This window comes from Temnothorax nylanderi, unplaced genomic scaffold, assembly GCF_030848795.1.
Source record: "Temnothorax nylanderi isolate EJ_2023f unplaced genomic scaffold, tnyl_v1.0 TNYL_tig0430_pilon, whole genome shotgun sequence".
Classification (NCBI taxonomy): Eukaryota; Metazoa; Arthropoda; class Insecta; order Hymenoptera; family Formicidae; genus Temnothorax; species Temnothorax nylanderi.
In genome coordinates, this window is record NW_027249492.1 from 15,134 (window position 1) to 34,134 (window position 19,001).

The 19,001-nt window shown below is 37.3% G+C and overlaps 3 protein-coding genes across 6 annotated transcripts in view; all 3 read left to right on the forward strand.

Annotated features, from left to right (window-relative positions):
- The first annotated feature begins 463 nt into the window (after positions 1-463).
- On the forward strand, positions 464-7,637 carry Wit (wishful thinking). The gene is made up of 12 exons (XM_071721641.1): positions 464-672; positions 2,264-2,543; positions 2,729-2,831; positions 2,926-3,123; positions 3,259-3,495; positions 3,609-3,764; positions 3,897-4,079; positions 4,221-4,390; positions 4,461-4,656; positions 4,776-4,976; positions 5,058-5,279; positions 5,371-7,637. The coding sequence occupies exons 2-12, from the start codon at positions 2,379-2,381 to the stop codon at positions 6,411-6,413; spliced, it is 2,874 nt and encodes a 957-aa protein (XP_071577742.1). The 5' UTR covers positions 464-672; positions 2,264-2,378; the 3' UTR covers positions 6,414-7,637.
- Positions 7,638-8,122: 485 nt separating this feature from the next.
- Positions 8,123-12,164, forward strand: Mefg1 (mitochondrial translation elongation factor G 1). 2 transcript variants are annotated; one of them, XM_071721642.1, is made up of 9 exons: positions 8,123-8,325; positions 8,435-8,593; positions 8,705-9,203; positions 9,296-9,560; positions 9,640-9,814; positions 9,913-10,203; positions 10,846-11,049; positions 11,180-11,491; positions 11,580-12,164. In XM_071721642.1, exons 1-9 carry the CDS (start codon positions 8,251-8,253, stop codon positions 11,850-11,852), a joined length of 2,253 nt encoding a protein of 750 aa, XP_071577743.1. In that variant the 5' UTR covers positions 8,123-8,250; the 3' UTR covers positions 11,853-12,164. The 2 variants fall into 2 exon arrangements, with proteins under 2 accessions (XP_071577743.1, XP_071577744.1); XM_071721643.1 differs by having other exon boundaries at positions 8,438-8,593.
- A 776-nt stretch (positions 12,165-12,940) lies between these two features.
- The window catches only part of Lrch (Leucine-rich-repeats and calponin homology domain protein), a 49,813-nt gene continuing 43,752 nt past the window's right edge, over positions 12,941-19,001 (forward strand). The window contains exon 1 of one of the 3 annotated variants that reach the window (XM_071721646.1): positions 12,941-13,492. In XM_071721646.1, coding sequence (XP_071577747.1) covers positions 13,306-13,492 — 187 coding nt within the window. In that variant the 5' untranslated portion in view covers positions 12,941-13,305. The remainder of the gene's footprint in view (positions 13,493-19,001) is intronic. The other 2 variants (XM_071721644.1, XM_071721645.1) reach the window with 2 other exon arrangements.

The window sequence follows — 19,001 nt, forward strand, 5'->3', positions numbered from 1 at the left end:
GGTGTCCACGATGCAAGAACTGTGTCCAAGTTTCGGTTTAAGCCAATGAAACTGCTACTTTTCTGTAAGAGCTGCAAGTTGATTGGCTTAAACCGAAACTTGGACACAGTTCTTGCATCGTGGACACCGGGCTTAATGCTGGGTCTACAATGCGAGTCGCAAAGTAGTGAGTCGCAAGAATTGACCAATCAGAGTCGAATTTGAGGAGAATAATCGACTGTGATTGGTCAATTCTTGCGACTCACGACTTTGCGACTCGCATTGTAGACCCAGCATAATAGATTGGCCGCGTTCAGCAGACACAACTGTTGAGTTCGTCTTATCAACACTCCGCGTTGATTGGTTGGTTCTAAAAGTAAGAGCCAATCACGTTCGACTGCTACTCAGCGGTTTGGTCTGCTGAACACGCCCATTCTCATGCGATGTCGCCCGTAGACGCCGCGCGCCGCCGTCGATGCGTTTACGAACGCGCGATCGGGACGCGACTCAATTCACTCAATGGACACGGGCTGCCTGTCAAATATACGAGTATTCACGCGACGCTCATTTCAAGTGCGCTCGGCAGCGTTTTGAGGGGGATGGTGCGATGTCGCGCCCGACTACGGCGACTACAATAACGCGCGTGAACCGCATCGGGCTTCCACGAGGACCGCCGAGCGGAACCGGCAGAACGTAAGTCTGTGTGGCCGATCTTCGTTTGTAATGCACATAACGCGCGCTCGTGCGCGTTTCTCTTTTTCCATTTTTTTCCCCACGGATTTCCCGCGGGACGCGGATGCGAGGAGCCCCCGGACGTACGTCGCCGCGACGTCGTAACGCACTTTACGCACTCCCAACCGCGTCGTTAAGCGCTCCCACGTTCCTCCCGTCGATGTCGCGCGACCGTTTCCCGGCCGCTCGATATCGCGTCCGCCTGATCGCGTAAAGGAACTCCGATTAATCAGTCATGCCACAGACGAGATCTCGCATTACTTTCTGGCTGTTAAATTTGCGTCATACAACGCCACGGGAGAGCTCGTACTTAACGCCTGCGAGGATTACCGCGCGTAGTCATCGGGGATTGGATCTAAGAATTGACAGTGTTGTAAAAAAAAAATAACAGTGTTGAGTGTATGCGTCATATGTATATTCGCGTTGATAAAAGTTAAAAAAATTAATCGATTTTGCGTAACGCGATTAATATAAGTTATTGAATGTCTGGCGTGTAGACCGATGTTAGTCGAGATACAGAATGAATGTACGAGAGTCAATAATTATTCGCATTCTGTTCCTATAATTTAGAATATAATTTTGAACAACAGTAGAGAACATACAATTACGTTATTTTTAATAACATACTCCCCTTGCTTTTCAATGCGCTTGTTTCAGCGTTCTACAAACTTGCATATGCCCTGGGAAGAAAACTCGGAAGAAAATGTTTTTGGTTTGTCCATTAACCATGTGTGCTGTTCTTTGTAGCTTAACTAGTGTACACTCGTTGTATTTAAAATAAAATAGATATATAGGGTCTGTTTTCTATTGAACTGGCTGTCCCATGGCTGCCCTAGTTCAGAGTTTATCTTTTTTACCTCACAATGTGGGAAAAAGATAAACTCTGAACTAGGGAAGCCAGTTCAGCAATAGAAAACAGACCTATATTTGAAGTTTGGGAAAAGCGAGATAGAAAGTTTTAGTGCAGTCTAGTGCAGCGACACAAAGAGAACAGGCTTAATATATGCCCAAATACTGCTGTCCACACTGTTCAATGCTACATACAGTCCAGATCTCGCTTCTTCAGATTACCATTTGTTTGGTCCACTTAAAGATTCCTTAAGAGGTCGTCGATTTGCTACAGACTAACACTAACAAGAAGTGGTTCATACATGGCTGAGGGACAAACCAAAAACATTTTATTTTTTCGTGGGTATATGTAAGCTTGTAGAACGCTGGAACAAGTCCATTAAATAACAGGGGGACTATGTTAAAAAATGATGTAATTTTATGTTCTCTATTATTGTTCTAATAAATTATAGAAATGGAATACAGATAAATTATTGACTTACCCTCGTACTTCATACGTGACAATTTCTTCAAACGTAAATCCAAGATATTTTCATTGTCTTTAGAGATCATAGAGACCAATAACATTTTTTTATAATAATTCTCTCATGTCGTTAAAAGTAAAAATATAAATGAGAAGAAAAACTAACATACCATCTTTTTCAATTTAATTTCATTAATTATTTATCAGTCTCTTTTTTTCTGCATTATATATGACGAGCAGATGAACTCAGAATCTCAATGGCAGCGTTGTATATTACTGCGATGAAAGATGCCAATTCTTAAGGAGCTCTGCTTCTGTTGAAGTGGTTCTGGTTCAAGAGGCCTGCTAAAGCACAATGAGAGTCATTGTATCAATCGGGCTGATCACATTGCTGTGTGGCATAAGCTTAGCCCCTATCAATGCCATTAGGAGATGTGCCAGTAGGAAGAAAAATGTTGAAAGTCTTTCTTCGAAGCAGATTTCAGCAGGCGTACCTGAGGACACATCCAATGACCACAATGTAGGTCGTGCAATAAAATAAATTTGTAATAAGCTAATGTATTTTTTTTTTTTTAAACAAAATTACAATTCTAGAATTATGCAAAGTTTATTGTTAATAGATAAAAGAGCTATCATACTATTTTAGTTGTAAACAATACGCTTACATTAACTGCTAATATTTATAACAAAATATTTGCCTTTCAGATAAATGAAGATATCAAATTTGAGATATGTAATAATTTCTGTCATGCCTTATGGCAAGAAGATAAAACGGCAAATGGCACTGAAATCACTATTTTGTCTCAAGGTATATATCGTATAGAAGTTTATTATAAATATATAAATGCTTATTCATAAATACTATTAATTAAAATGTTACATTATTGCTTGATGTGGACTAGGTTGTTGGAAACAGTCTGGTGAACAAAAATGTGAAAATACAGAATGCGTTGCACTCCAGAGATCTACAAAAGCCTTGAACAATACAAAATTTTGTTGCTGTTATGGAGATTTTTGTAATCTCAATATTACAAGCTCCAATCTTGCCGATTCGGATAATAAGATATTTAATCCTCTTTCTTCACAAAAAAGTCAGCCAAGTAAGATAACAGCAGTATATTAATAGCAATTAATCATCACAGATAAAATAAATTATATTATGTTTGTTTTTAGAGTTTGATATTTTATAGAAGTAATAGAACCAAAAAATATATTTTTATTTTAATATTTTTCAGCTACAGAATATCTTGAACAGTCAAACTCTGAACGATGGATTCTTATTATAGTAATTGTCATAGCATGTACATTGCTAGTAATATGTACTATAGTGATGATTATATACAGAACGTACCACAACAATATTTTACTAAGATTAGGAAAGCCATTATCTTGTAATGATCAGTTCATGGATAGTACAGCATTAAGAACTGGTACTTATACAGTTGACCACTTGAAACTTGCAAATATTGTAGGTATGTACTTACTAAGCATTCAATGAACTCGAGGATCTTTATCTATTAAATATTGTAATTGGTATAAATGCTCAATTTTATTTATTATAATTATAATCATATTATAATTGCAGGTCAAGGACGATATGGATCAGTTTGGCAGGGCAGTATGGGAGATCAAGATGTTGCAGTTAAAATATATCCATCGCACTACCGCAATTATTTTCAGAATGAAAGGGATACTTACTGTCTACCTTTTATGGAGCATCCATCGTTATTAAGTTATTATGGTTAGCAATCTTTTTTATTGAACTTAAAATGAATTATACTAAAAGTAACGATAATATGAAAAAATTTTCTTTTTTTTAATATTTGAATGTTTAATATCAGAATATAAAGTTCAATTTATATTCTCGTATTAGGTGTGGACGAAAGAATAAGTATGGAAGATAGTATTGAATACCTTTTGGTACTCAGTTTTGCTCCTGGTGGTAGTTTAACAGAATTCTTACGAGGGCACACTATTGACTGGAATACATTCTGCAAAATGAGTCTTTCTGTAGTTAAAGGACTTGCTTATTTACATACGGATATACGCAAAGGTGGTACGTATTACACTACTTCAGAAAGGATAAAAATATTTAAAACATTTTTTATTTATTACTGTTTTTCATTAAATTATAATTTATATATAAATTATAATGAGACATTCGAGTATTAATATTTATATAAATATTGATTTCTAGACAAGTTCAAGCCATGCATTGCACATAGGGATATAAATTCAAGGAATATATTAATTAAAGCTGATGGTACTTGCTGTATTTGTGATTTGGGCTTGGCAGTTCAAATCTCTGGATCTAAGTATTATTCTAATGGAGAGGAGCAGCATGCCGAATTAAAATCAATTAATGACGTGAGTATCTAAATATCTAAGATTATATCTTCTACAATTCAATCATCTCTATCAAAACCTGTCACACTAGGTGGGTACTCTGAGATACATGGCGCCAGAAGTGTTGGACGGTGCTGTTAATTTACGCGACTGCGAAAGTTCTTTGAAACAGATAGATGTTTATGCGATGGGTTTAGTTCTTTGGGAACTTGTCACAAGATGTTCCGATATTTATATTCCTGGGTCGGACGTGCCGCAATATAAACAGCCGTACGAAAACGAAATAGGTAAGTACGTGAAATATTTCTGCAAATCGTAATGCATATTCATTGGCACTATTTTGATACTGTTATTAAATTTTATATTTAATTTATTTAATTATAAAATATTTTTATTTACAATTTAGGTCTTCATCCAACTTTCGAACAGATGCAAGTCTTAGTATCGCGTAATAAAGCCAGACCACTTTTAGAGGGTAACTTAGTAGATAGACCAGGAGTGCGCTTGATTAAGGAAACTATAGAAGATTGTTGGGATGCTGATGCTGAAGCTCGTTTAACTGCTTTGTGTATAGAAGAACGACTTTCAGAGCTGCAGTCTCATCGTGGTAATGCATTTACCGATATTTAGCAACTTATGATTATTCATATTCTAAAAGACATTTTCTAAAAGAAAAAACAAATTGTAGTAACAATGCACTTTACCGATGGAAGTCCAATGGTGAATTCTCACTGCACCTTAGTGCCTTCAACGACAAACAGTCTTTATAGTGAGTCCTCGCATCACGATAACGTACATGTTGTTCAACTTGCATTAAATATGATGCAAGATAGTAATACAAACGACAGTGCAATAGCTGAAAACTTAGTTACATTATCACCATCTGATAGCGTTGCTCATGAACACAGTTGTAAGTAATTAATATCATGTCAATTAATATTTATGTTATTCATTTTATATTCCTATCTCATTTTTCAACCATTTTCCATAATCTGTTTCAGTCAAAAATTCGAACGAAGTAGCGACATATAATCATACTCAAACGCTTCAGCCGTATCAAGGCAGAAATCCATGTATGGAAAGAAATTTAATGTTACAATCGGATTCGTTGGAAGACTTAGGTTGTAACGGTAACGTTCTCGTCGATAAATCACTAAAGCATGCGTGTAACGATCAATACAAAACTGGTACAGAAGCACAAGGCTTAGTTTCGCACGATTACTTAAGTCAACATACCACTCAATTAACGCAGCTTAGGCCGGCAACGCCTATATCGTATGTTCAAAATGTTATTTCCGACGAAAGTTCATCTTCGTACGGTAAGCGAAAGCAGACGAATATACAGGACACGTCTCTCCAAGAGAGCCCGCGGAAAAAATTATTTGCCTGGCCGAATTTAAAGAAATTGCTCATCAACAAGAAAATGTATCCGTACAGCAGATACCAAATAGATAGGGAAGATTCTAAGTCAAATTTATTATCGAAGCAAAATGTCCAAATTAAAATTGTTGAAACGAACGTAACGATCTCCCCTGGGGGAAAGTATGTAAATGGTATCATTGGTAAGACTTCTACTTCAGCGATGCCGGTAGAGAAGAATGATAAAAATACCGCACAAACGAGGCAGCAAAAGCAGTACGAGAGTGATAACACGACATCTAACGCGCGTCCTTCCACTTTGCCACTTGTAAATTTAAGAAACAAGAAACGAGAAAATAATCTAAGCAGGCAAGAAAGCATAGATAAATTTAACGAAGTCTTTAACGTGGGTTCCAATGTAAACAACGCACTGAAGGATCCGCATATGAGAATAAAAACGCCCGGTGATTTACCGCCGTCTGTTAGGAAAATTCGCGGTCGTGCACAATCAACGGCGCGATTCTCGCTTTACGACGATCGCATGATGTGCAATATATTGAACGAGGAGGATGATCAAAGTGACAAAGCCATTTGGAATTCTGTGCCATTTGGTATGGATCTCGGTGATAGTGATGGGAAACATTCACCAACGAAACTTGGTACCAAAAATGTTACATGCTTCTAATCAGATATCGATGTATTTGTAAAGTCTTTATGTCTATAATATAGTCAGAAAAGAAGGAATACTGTAAGGTACCTTCCTTCAGCTTCAATTTTATGTACAGAATTTGTGTATAAGAATAAGTAAGATTTTATACTCGATGCAAAATATATTACTACGATATAGACATTAAATTTTAACAATTTAATCGATGAAATTTAAAAGAAATAGGAACATACTCGAAAGCTCGTGCTACTCGATTGATTTGTCACGTTATATTGATAGCGTACTTTGTGCGTAATGGATGCTTTTGACGAAGTAGATGATTGGGTATGACAAGTGCACATAACAATTATAAGATAGAAAATAGAAAATCAAATTGGCGTAATCTATATGCGCCGGATTCTGAGAAATGAGTTTATTCATCATAAAACTGCTTTCATATATATATTTGTGAATTATCTTCTTTATATTCTCAATGTTCTTTTCGATTTAATAGAATTAATGAATTTCCAGTGTAATTAAATAAACATGGACAATCAATATTAACATTTACATCACATTATAAGATATTGTTAACATCTCGATGTATAATTGTCTTTTATTTTTTTTTCCACAGCGTTTAAAAGACATAATCTCTGTGTAATGTTAAACAATCTCTTAAAATGTCAATACTTATAGAATATTCTCCATCTGATATTATTAGCTCAAAGACTTTGTGAAATCATGGACGAAAGTACGTAAAGTTAATTCTTTTATTATCGATTTTATATGCTTTCTCTTCAATGAGAGGAGAGACTGTATTTACTTCTTCATACATATATAAAGTATAATTTAAGTTTTTAAACCGATTGTGCAACAAGTTTGTTCATTAATATGCAACGATATTTATCAGATATATATAAATCTACAATTAATACAAAGCCATGGATATTAATATAGGTGATTGTAATTATAAAGTAGAAATAGTAAAAAGATATATTTGAGCACAAAGTATAATTGTATCGGGTTATATGAAAATTATTTTTCCTGATCCTGTGAGCTCATTGTAAATATCTATAGTATAAAGAAAAAAGATTATTCAAATGCGTTAAACGTACTTGTTATGTTATATTATGTTGAAGATATCGTAAATTCTTATGTTATACATTTTGCGATACTTTATCGTATACGACATATGTTATTATTGACAAAATTAAGATGAATATGATTATGCAATTCATAATAAAGTATGTCTTCTGTCAGCAATTTTTGTTCTTTTATTTGAAACTATGCGAACATTTATATACTAATGGAATGTTTATGAGATAAATTAGAACAATTTTTCTGAAGAGGTTTTAGGTCTTAAAAAAAAAATTAAAAAATTTCTTACATTTGTAAAATTATGAACTTTCTACACTTTTATAAATTCTTGTACATACAAACATCTTTCATAAAAGTTTAATGTTTATTTTATTCAATAAAATATATTTTTTATTTTATCCGTTATTAAATGCTCTTAATTTTTTTTCTTTCATTAAAAATTCGTAATGTGTTTCTTAACATTTCGATATAAAGAAAGTAATGTAGAAAATTATAAATAATTATGATTTAATATACAATTCATGTAATTAATAGCATAATTCATTTCGAATTATGCGTAATTTATATATAAAAGTAGATTTTTTATTTAATCAAATACATGTCTTTGATACGTGACGTCATAAAAACCTACTTCGGGTTCGGGTTGCTTCGGGTAGCGTGATCGGCATGATCGGCAGACGCTGTGGGTGTCTCACGTGGAATCGTACCAAATTAATTTTCTCACAAGGAAGATTTCATCTGTAAAAAGTGTTTGTTTTTAAATTAAATATTGCTAATCATGACTATCGTGACTCTTTTAAGCCGCAACGTCAATTTGCATCAGCTGTCGAAGCTGCGGCCGTGTATTTGTGGAGTAAGATTCTTAACCTCATATTCTTAGATCGTGAATTTTAATCGTTTTTGCATAACGTCAACGACGCGGAAATTTCAGTATGATTTACTCTATCGTGTAATTTCTCTAGCAGAATGTGCGATTTTTGGCATCGCACGCCAAATTCGCCGAGCACAAACCGTTGGAGAAGCTTAGGAACATCGGTATATCGGCTCACATCGATTCCGGAAAAACTACGTTGACCGAACGTATTCTGTTTTATACCGGTAGAATATCGGAGATGCACGAGGTAGAGCTAAAATTTAATCATTACACATGTGTCTTTATGGGCAAGCTATGATAGAATGTTTCCATAAAGTAGATCAGAAATATATATATATAAACTTCTTTTCGATGTCAGGTAAAGGGAAAAGATAATGTGGGTGCAACTATGGACAGCATGGAATTGGAAAGGCAAAGAGGCATCACCATTCAGTCCGCTGCTACATATACATTGTATAAGGATCATAATATCAATATCATCGATACACCAGGACACGTGGATTTCACAGTGGAAGTCGAAAGAGCTCTGCGAGTCTTGGACGGTGCGATTCTTGTCCTCTGCGCCGTAGGTGGCGTCCAGTCACAGACACTGACTGTGAATCGACAGATGAAGAGATACAACGTACCTTGCTTAGCGTTTATCAATAAGCTGGACAGAATGGGCGCGAATCCAAAGAGAGTCCTGCAGCAGATGAGGAGCAAACTCCATCACAATGCTGCATTCATACAGTTACCAATTGGCCTGGAAAGTAACACAAAGGGCGTAATTGATCTAATTGCCCAGAAGGCCATGTATTTCGAAGGGAATTTTGGGGAAAATATTAGGGAAGATGAAATTCCAAAGGATATGAATGCAGGTATTCGCATAAAATAATAATTCATATTGGTACATTTGCATTCTTAAGTTTTTAATTTTATAAAGTTACTAAATTTGCATCATGTTGATTAGAGGTAAATGAAAGGAGGCAAGAATTAATCGAGCACTTAAGCAATGCGGACGATACATTTGGTGAATTGTATTTAAATGATACAAAAATAACTGAGAAAGATATTATGGATGCCGTACGTAGGAGTTGTTTGAAAAGAAAGTTTACACCTGTGCTGGTTGGTACTGCGTTAAAGAATAAGGGGGTTCAGCCATTATTAGATGCGGTAATAAACTACTTACCAAATCCAGGAGAAGTGGAGAATTATGCTCTTGAAGAAAAAACTGAGTAAGCTTTTTGTATTAATATGATATTTTGTTTCATATAAATACCAATATATATCTGAAAACAAATTTTATTTGACTAGCGATGGCGAATCTATTAAAGTTTTACTGGACCCTAGTCGTGATGACAAAAAACCTTTTGTTGGATTGGCTTTTAAGTTGGAGGCTGGCAGATTCGGTCAATTAACATATTTCCGTTGTTACCAAGGAATGTTAAGGAAATCAGAAAATTTATATAACACAAGAACACGAAAGAAGGTAATTATATATGTATATATGCAATACTTTCTTTATAATTTACTATTGTAAAATATTTAAAAAAATGCCATGATAATTATTAATTATACATATTTCAGGTACGAGCTCAAAAATTAGTTCGACTTCATTCAGACCAAATGGAAGATGTTACAGAAGTTTACGCGGGAGATATTTTTGCTTTATTCGGCGTAGATTGTGCATCTGGCGATACTTTTGTCAGAGATTCTAAACTGGATTTGTCGATGGAATCAATTTATGTTCCCGATCCCGTGGTATCTATGTCTGTACAAACAAAGAATTCAAAAGATCGAGATAATTTCGCTAAAGGTATTGGTCGATTTACCAAGGAAGATCCAACCTTGCGTTTCCACTATGACACAGATAACAAGGTAACATTTTTTATATCACTTTTTGCTTCAAATATCTTTGAAGAAGAATCTTTGAATTAGTTCAAATATCTTTGAGATTTGTATTTTTTAACTTGTCCGCGCACGAATATAGGAGACGGGCTAACTAAGAACCGAGCGCGGTAAATGATGGCGGCCAAAGTTTTATTTATATTTTCATTTTACATATTTTCCAACTTTTGACTGCGCGCCGATTAGATTTGTCAGACTTGAAACACAGCTCCGGTTGGAGTAGTAAAATCCCCCGCCCCCTACACCTCGATTCGATTTAATTTTTGATGCTATATGTATCTAAATAACTGTAAAGAAATCATTGCGAAAAATATTACCTCAGCCAGGGTTCAAACCTGGAACTTCCTTCATTCCGTGAAGGTGTCGTACCAATTCGGCTACCACTGAGGAATGTGGTAATATTTATTGCAATAACCTATTATTAGTTGTAATATTACGCGTACTATTATCTAGTCGGCTTGTAGTCAAAGGTTGGAAAATATGTAAAATAAAAATATAAATAAAACTTTCGCGCATCATTTACCACGTTTGGTTCTTAGTCAGCCCGTTTTCTATGTTCGTGCGAATTTCCATTGGAACCTATACTTCGAATTTTTAACTTGTCTTTTTCAGGAGAGCATAATTTCTGGTATGGGCGAATTGCATTTGGAAATTTACGCGCAAAGATTAGAACGCGAATATAATTGCCCGATTATTCTTGGGAAGCCAAAAGTTTCTTTCCGCGAGACCTTATGTGAACCTTGTGAATTTGACTATCTTCATAAAAAACAGTCTGGTGGTGCTGGCCAGTACGCTCGCGTGATTGGAATTATGGAGGTATGATATAAGTGGTTTTAGATTTAGATAGATAGATTTTTATCATTAATATTTATTGACATTGCATATCGCATTCTGTTTTTTTTTATTTTCCTCGTGCTTTATTTGCTAAGAAAAATGTGTGTTTTAGCCCTTGCCACCTGAGAGAAATACAAACGTCGAATTTTCGGATGAAACTGTCGGAACCAATGTCCCGAAACAATACATTCCGGGTGTAGAGAAAGGCTTCAGAGCGATGTGTAATAAAGGTTTGCTCAGTGGTCACAAAATCGCTGGAGTTAAATTTAGGATACTCGATGGTATGCACCATTGTGTCGATTCTTCGGAATTTTCCTTCTTCCAAGCCGCACAAGGTGCTGTTAGGGATGTTTTCGAAGCTGGTAGCTGGCGAATTTTGGAGCCGATTATGTTGGTCGAAATAGTGGGCCCGCAGGAATTTCAGGTGGAGTAACATTGCCTATATAGCTCACTTCGTATTTATATAATTTACCACTTTTCATTAGACAGTTTTTTTACATGTCTGTTTATAGGGTCTGGTATTAGGACAAATCAACAGGAGAAAAGGAATCATAAGCTCAACGGAAGTGATGGACGAATGGTTCACAATCACTGCAGAGGTGCCACTTAACGAGATGTTCGGTTACACCAGTGAACTGAGATCGACTACGCAAGGTAAAGGGGAGTTTACCATGGAGTACGCAAGGTACAGCCCTTGCTTAGCGGAAGTGCAGGAACAACTAATTAGACAATATCAAGAATCACAGGGAATAGTGATTGAAAAATCTCAAAAATCGAAAAATTAACTGTAAAACGTGAAATAAATATTTCTTGTTTTCTTAGTGAAATTGCGCAATATTATCATGAATGCTGTAAGTGCATTATGACAATATACGCATTGTTTATACCTAGTATATTTAACACAATCGACGTAAACCGATAAGTAATTACTAGTAATAGTAATTAATGATTAACAGTAAATGGACGAATGCGCAAAATTCATATATTTAACGTGTACAAATGTATCGAATGAGTTGTAAATATTAGTCCATGTCCGAAAATGTGTGATATAAAATATAAAATAAATATATAGAAAATAATTTCTATCTGCGCGCACATGTATGGCGAAAAATAGTTATAATTTATTTTCTATCTACCTTCAGGTAACATTTATCTTTAACATCAGTCACCGATATACATAATTTTCATACTCTTCAGATTGGAACTACAAAAGCAGACAAGATAATGACTTGTAATTTTCTTTTAGATTATTCAAATATACAACGATGTATTTTCTGAGATTTTCCATGACTTTTGTTGCAATATGCAAATGATTAAGTTGATCAATTTCTACTTTCGTCCTTTTTTTCAAAGATGTATATATTTAAATAGTAGAATTCTATCGTCGGTAATTCTAGTGTTAATTATAATAGTAAAAGAAGTTGTAGTCCGTTTTTTCATTTATTTCGTGTGCTTTTTTCCTAATTATCATCTTTCTTCCGTGCAGTGTTTGGTTACAAGTGCGTATTTTAGAAGTGTGAAAAACAAATTACGCGGTGCAAAGAAGGATTATGAATTGGGAATTAGAGATTAGAGTTCGACCAATCGGGGCAGAGCTCGACATTATTTAATTGGTCGAAATCTAATCCTAATCCCCAGTTCGCGATCCTCGACTCTTGATTGGCTGATGTCCATTTCTACCAATCTATTATTTCTTCTTAATTTTTTAAATTAGAAAAAGATAAGAAGAAGAAGAAAACGAGATTAAAATTGATCCGCATTGGTAGAAATAGACGTGAGCCAGGCTTAAAGCCTGTAGACGACGATCCCTCGGTTGTCATCAGTTGTCATGACGACCGGCGCCTCCGCCCGTCCAGGTGGCGCGGCGGTCGCGCGACAGAACAGAACGCGTCGCGAAACGCGACGCCGTCGGCCGTCCGTGTCCGTGTACTCCGTACTCCGTACTCCGTGTGTGCCGGGATTTCGGTGCATTCGGTGCGCGCGGCGATCGGCGATCAGTAGCGGCACTGACATACGGGGGAGTGGTCGACGCGCGTCGTACCCGCGTTACCCCTCTATCTCGCGTTCCCGTAGCACGAGCGGATCGGAGCGCGCGTCGCGCGCGGGCACTACGTCAGGGAGGCCGCCGTCGCGTCGCCGCTTCCGCCTGTCCGGTCGCGGTCGCCGCGCGATCGCCGGGGGGCCGCATTGCGCGCGGACCGCGCCGCGTGTTGTGCCCCGTTGCCCGAAAAATGTAATATGGCGATGGTTGCGTCGAACATGAGCGGCCACATACAGAAGCAGCTCACCAGGAGCCTCGAGCGGATCCTGGAGGAGGCGCACCTGAGCGGCGAGCTCAAGCTGAGCGGCCGGAAGCTCAAAGACTTCCCGAAGGTCGGCAAGGCCGGCACGGCCAAGTACAATTTGCAGGACACCGTGATCGCCGGTGAGTCCTTTTTTTTCCCCCTGGGATTTTCCGGAGCTGTCTTTTCCTTCCTTCCTTTTGTCCCCTTTTTTTTTGTCAAGGGTGGAAACGCGCTCTCGAGACGCGAGAAGCAGAGGGATTGCCTGGAGCTGAAACTCCATTTGTTGCGTTTCGTAAAATTTGTTATGTTTGTTAACGCCGTTTGTTGGCGTCTCTCTTTGCGACGTCGCGTCGCCGCCGCGCGTCTTATGTCATAGCAAACACGCGGGTGTCAGCGCCCGGCGCGGTTGACGCGTCGTGTTGATGCACGCGCATCGTAGCTCCGATATCCTCGATACCCGCGTGAACGTTCCGTGAGTGGCGCGTTATGCCCCGAAGGGGCAGAGAGGTACAATTCAAGTTTTACGAGCACTCTTGCTATTTTTATAAATGTCTGTCTAAATATAATCTATCTATTTTTGGTAAACATATGAGTTCGGTAAACATATACGAGTGTTTTAGAAAAATACTGATACTTTCGTTGTTTCTATTAACGCTTACTTACATAAAAATCTATTTATTTTTGATAAATATACGAGTTGGGTAAATATATCTACTTCGAAAAATGAGTGTTTTAGAAAAATACTGATACTTTTGTCATTTCTAATAACATAAAAAACTATTTATATATAATCTATTTATTTCTGGTAAATATATCTGAAAACGTATTTTGATAAAAATACGAGTATTTTAGAAAAATACTGATATTTTCGTTATTTCTATAGTATATAATGCTTACATAAAAATCTATCTATTTTTGGCAAATATACTTGAAAATCTATGTTCAGTAAAAATACAAGTATTTAGAAAAACATCGATTTTGTTATTTCTGGTAATGCTTAAATGTGTGCTCTCGAATGAGGCTGCTCGTTAACCCGGTGGATTTGGAGCAGCGTCATACGCAAATGAGAATCGGGTTGGCGAACGATTTTTTGCGATTTGCAAAGCGTCATCGGCATTACTATTCATAATGCTGAACCGTGTATTTACAGTTTTTACGTCTACAATATGATTAATGCAAATTAAATTAGGAACCACCCACCATTATCTTATCATAGACGCATGAAATTTGATCGGTCAAAAGCCGAGAATGTGACCATTAAACAAAATTTTTTTTCCTATTCTCAGCAATACCCGATCGATATTTAGCTTAAAAATTCCTTTAAAGATTTCTTCTTTAAAGTCTTGATATTAATTCAAGTTAAAAATTTGTAATATCCACTTAACGCTAATATCTTTATCATTATCTTAATTAGAAATATTTTCTCTCCATATAGAAATATTCTTCAAATTTATTGTTATAGAATAATTATACGCATAAGGGAGAATTATTTCTCGTTGGCGAATACACGTCGCGTCTCGAGAACGCTGTTAATTCCCTTGGATTATCCAAGAAGCGAATACATAGTACCGTTTGTGCCAAGTGCAATGACCAAAGGAACCTTTAAGCATTACCTAACACGCACGTGCACCTGCCAAGTTCGACATCTGGCGTGCATTACTCATCGATAATTGCAACCGATTGCACGGCTTTGTAGCAAATATAAGACTGGCGGATTTATTAAACATTCCGCTAAGCACTCGTACGGCGATTTGAAAACACATTAACGAATTTGATTCGCTTCCTCATTGAATTTATGGTGCCAGCTGATATCGATTCTTTGAGTATTACTTCGTTTTTAATTCGATCCTGATGCATATTTGTTATATTTTTATTGTTTCGCGATTGCAGATAGCTAAATCTGAGCTGTTAACGGGTTAATAATGGATGAAAAATAAGATAGCTAATATATAAGTATAATAATAGCTAATGTATAAGTAGCATTACAATTTATGTTAATAGATTGCGAAGAGACTCTATTTTTTACGCGTCAGCTCTATTTTATTCTCTTTGTAAGAAATAAGCTCACAAAATTAACCGCGTATATTATAAAAATACTAAAAAATAATAAATTAAGATAGGTTTCTCATTATATTATTTACGTAATAAAATGTGATAAATATAATGTTTTTATAAATACTTCCATAAATTTAATATCATAGTATTTTTATTTTAAAACTAAGTAGGTATGTCAAGAGAAACAAATCTCGCTTAGTTTATTCTCACTTGGCATAATCCCCCGCTGCAGACATTAAAATTCTTTTTTTGACTGCGCTATTTACTCCCGCACGTAAGTACCTCCCTTGGCTTCATGTATAAAGACATTCATAAAATTCAAGCCGCAGGCCGAAGAGAGTCAAACACGATCTCTGTAAAGTTATTATTAATTCTTTGTATCCCGATTAGCAATAGGAAAAAGAATACTGGAAATTACGAAGTTTAAACAAAATTTACAGCAAGAGAATACAGAATGCACTAGACCCTGACGTATCATTGTCATACATAAAGAGAGATGTCCGTACAGGATGAACAATATATATTAAATGAGCGTGACAAAATAACAGATCAGAGAAATGTGAGCTCGTGGGATCTCCATAGCGAGTAATGTAAATAGCGTTATATAGTATCATATTATACATGCATATAATATGTATACAAGTAATTAATAAGATATAATTATTATTTTCATGATACCGTCATTAAATGATATTAACACTACGTTTTGTCCGTTTGAAAGTTTAAGTATTAAAAAAGCAATATTTCATCACGATATTTTATTTCGACGCGAATGGCGCTAATTTAATGAACTTTGACTAAAAATATAAGATAATTAATACATAACTCTCCAGAAAAATATTAGATACCTATAAATGGTTTTTAATATAACCACCTTTTTGTAATATTTCTTTTCCATCTCGTTCCACTTTCTGTAATCGTAAAAACACGTCGACGTGATGCAGAGTTCTCGCGGCGGGTGCGGGGACGACGAGAAACGAGGAAAAAGAAAATCATGCGCCGAAGTTATGCATCCGTGGGGGCTTATTTCTGTCGCGCCGCATAAACGCCGGTGCGCGGCCATGCAATCGTGTCCGTAAACTCTTTCGCGTCGCGCGCACAAAGGACTTTCCGCGTTATAATTTTCGCGCCCGATAGATCGACGTCCTGCTTCTCCTTTTAACATCGACGGACGGTGGTTCGGCCTGAATGTAAAACGCGGCGTACCGAGCGGCTGGCGTGGCGGCCGCGGTGAATCAGCCGCAGGACCGCGCTATCGCGGCGCGCCCAATGCTTCCTGTTGTCGTAATAAGTACACGTCTGACAGCCGATAATTCCAAGAGTAACGAGAATCACGTGCGCGAGCATTAAGAGTTCGTGTCAAGCTTCTCGATAATATCGTCGTTGTCACTTTGACTCGCGAAGTATATCGACGAACGCTTTCTGCGTCTTATTATGTTATCGTCCCGCTACTCCATCTCGAGGTGGTATTACTATCCGCAATATTATTCCAGACGGTGTCGCGCTGCGTCTGCAACTTCTTCAATCAATTTTTATTAACTTCAGCTTATACCAAGAAATGGACTTGGTTTACAAAATAACTCACATAGCTTTCATGCAACCTTAATATTTAATCCTATCTATCCTTCATTATTCTAGCCTTTTTCTCTTTTCATAATTCATCATTCTAATTCACCATTCCATATTTTATCTATAATTTTTTCTTTATTTCTTTCTAATTCTATAAACCAATCTTTGGTAAACTCACAATCCTCTACGCAGTGTCTAATGCTATCCCTACCTTGCCCGCAAACTACACATACGTCTGCAACTTCTTGAAAGATGAAATACGCGAGACTCTCCTGTCCTACACGTCGCACTCGAGTCATTTCTTTGGATCAGTGATCCAGTCATAGTCCTAAGAATTTCGTCGAGATAGTTCATTCGAGATAGCATATTCATATATGCGCGTTAATGCATAATCCACGTGTGTGTAGGACTCCGCAAGAGTGATGTGTGTATCGGACGGTGATCCGCGAATCGACACGCTGCAACATTGGGGCCGGTAAATTACGGGTTGTTCTCCGGCGTCGGGAAAGAATCTAGCCGATTCTAATTCCACGGCCAGTAATTCCATTCGCTATTATACGTCTATTAGATTTTACGCCGCTGATTCATAATTCTTAAAGCGGAACGCAGGATATTCGCGGTCTGGTTTCGCCGACGCGGGGCCCCGCGCACTCACGCTTTTTTTTCTTCTTACACATGTACTTGCACGGTATATATACACTCGCTCATCCAGTATGACACCTAACGTGTCGGGAATGCGAGATAATAATATTACGCGTGAGATTTTTTTTCTGAATCGCTATCTCCGCGAGTCTCAATTATGGCAGCATATAGCAAACTTACATGGCACGATAATAATTAATTTTACTTTCGTGTTAAAAAAACCCCAAGAGTTTTCCCGCTACAGCAGCCCGCGAACACATTGCCCCATATTTTCACCGCGTAATTATAATTAACGCTAAATGCGGCACTAGACGAATGATAATTAACGGCAAGAAGTTCGCATTATTTAGCGCACTGACACCCAGGGAAAGTGAAGACACTTTCTTACTGATTTCTTATCCGCGCTTTCTTTGAAAAGCGGTTCGAGCGATAGCTCAAGTGATGGCCATTCATCTTATTTGAGTCGCGTCTCGGTCTAAAATTGGACGTTCACAGTTCCTATTACAGAAATAACACAACGTACGTCTGCATATATCCCGCCCGTCGGATTCTTCGGCCGGATCGAATAATGGACTTATCGAATTTCGATGACGTTTGTCGGGAGATGGACGGGGAACAGAATCGCGAATTGGCGCCGCGCCGCGCCGTCCCTGGAGGATGGTTCGACGATAGGGGACCACCGATGCATTCTCCTCCGTTTTACGTCCGTACCTACTTTCCCAATTATTATCGAACTGCTGCTCGCCCACCCGTCTTACGACGAGTCCCGCGACGCCCCGAAGGGGACGTAACTTCATTAACGGGCCCCCAGGTCACTGCAGCTCGCTTGATGAGAGACCTGACAGCTTATTCCCGCATCAGACACTCCCATGAAACATGCACGCACGCCAGTTAACGTTACATTTCTTCCTCTTCTCCTCCGGGAGGCTCTTTTCAGGGTGGATATCATATTGACAGGCTTAATTCGACGTCGCAGAGAAAAATGTTTCGTAAAGTGTACGTACTTTTTAACGATATTAATATTTTAAATTGTTAATTATGTTAAACGACTTTCGCATGCGCGCATTATCTAACGCTTTATAGAACATTGAAAACTGTATATGTTATATATTATCTATATTATCATGGTACGTTTTTATATATACAATTTTACACAATGATTGATGTATTATATGTGTTGCATTTCATATAGATTTATCTTTCCGGAGTTATTCTGTACCTTTCAGCTTTCCAGCATTATTTTGTACGGTGTTACATTCACAATGGTTGAATACATTTTTCAATGTACAAACAAATGATTCGTTTATCTCCGTTGGCGCTCCATTATTCTTCTAGGTATACTACTAGGTTTCTTATTCATCTCGATTTATTCAGCGTCGGCTT

Bases quoted from the DNA above. Each gene is read 5' to 3' on its own strand.
- Wit (XM_071721641.1), top strand. From the start codon at position 2,379: ATGAGAGTCATTGTATCAATCGGGCTGATCACATTGCTGTGTGGCATA. The intron at 2,544-2,728 runs GTAGGTCGTGCA...TTTGCCTTTCAG, and splicing joins ACACATCCAATGACCACAAT to ATAAATGAAGATATCAAATT. The intron at 4,977-5,057 runs GTAATGCATTTA...AACAAATTGTAG, and splicing joins AGAGCTGCAGTCTCATCGTG to TAACAATGCACTTTACCGAT.
- Mefg1 (XM_071721642.1), top strand. From the start codon at position 8,251: ATGACTATCGTGACTCTTTTAAGCCGCAACGTCAATTTGCATCAGCTG. The intron at 9,561-9,639 runs GTAAGCTTTTTG...TTATTTGACTAG, and splicing joins GCTCTTGAAGAAAAAACTGA to CGATGGCGAATCTATTAAAG. The intron at 9,815-9,912 runs GTAATTATATAT...TACATATTTCAG, and splicing joins ACACAAGAACACGAAAGAAG to GTACGAGCTCAAAAATTAGT.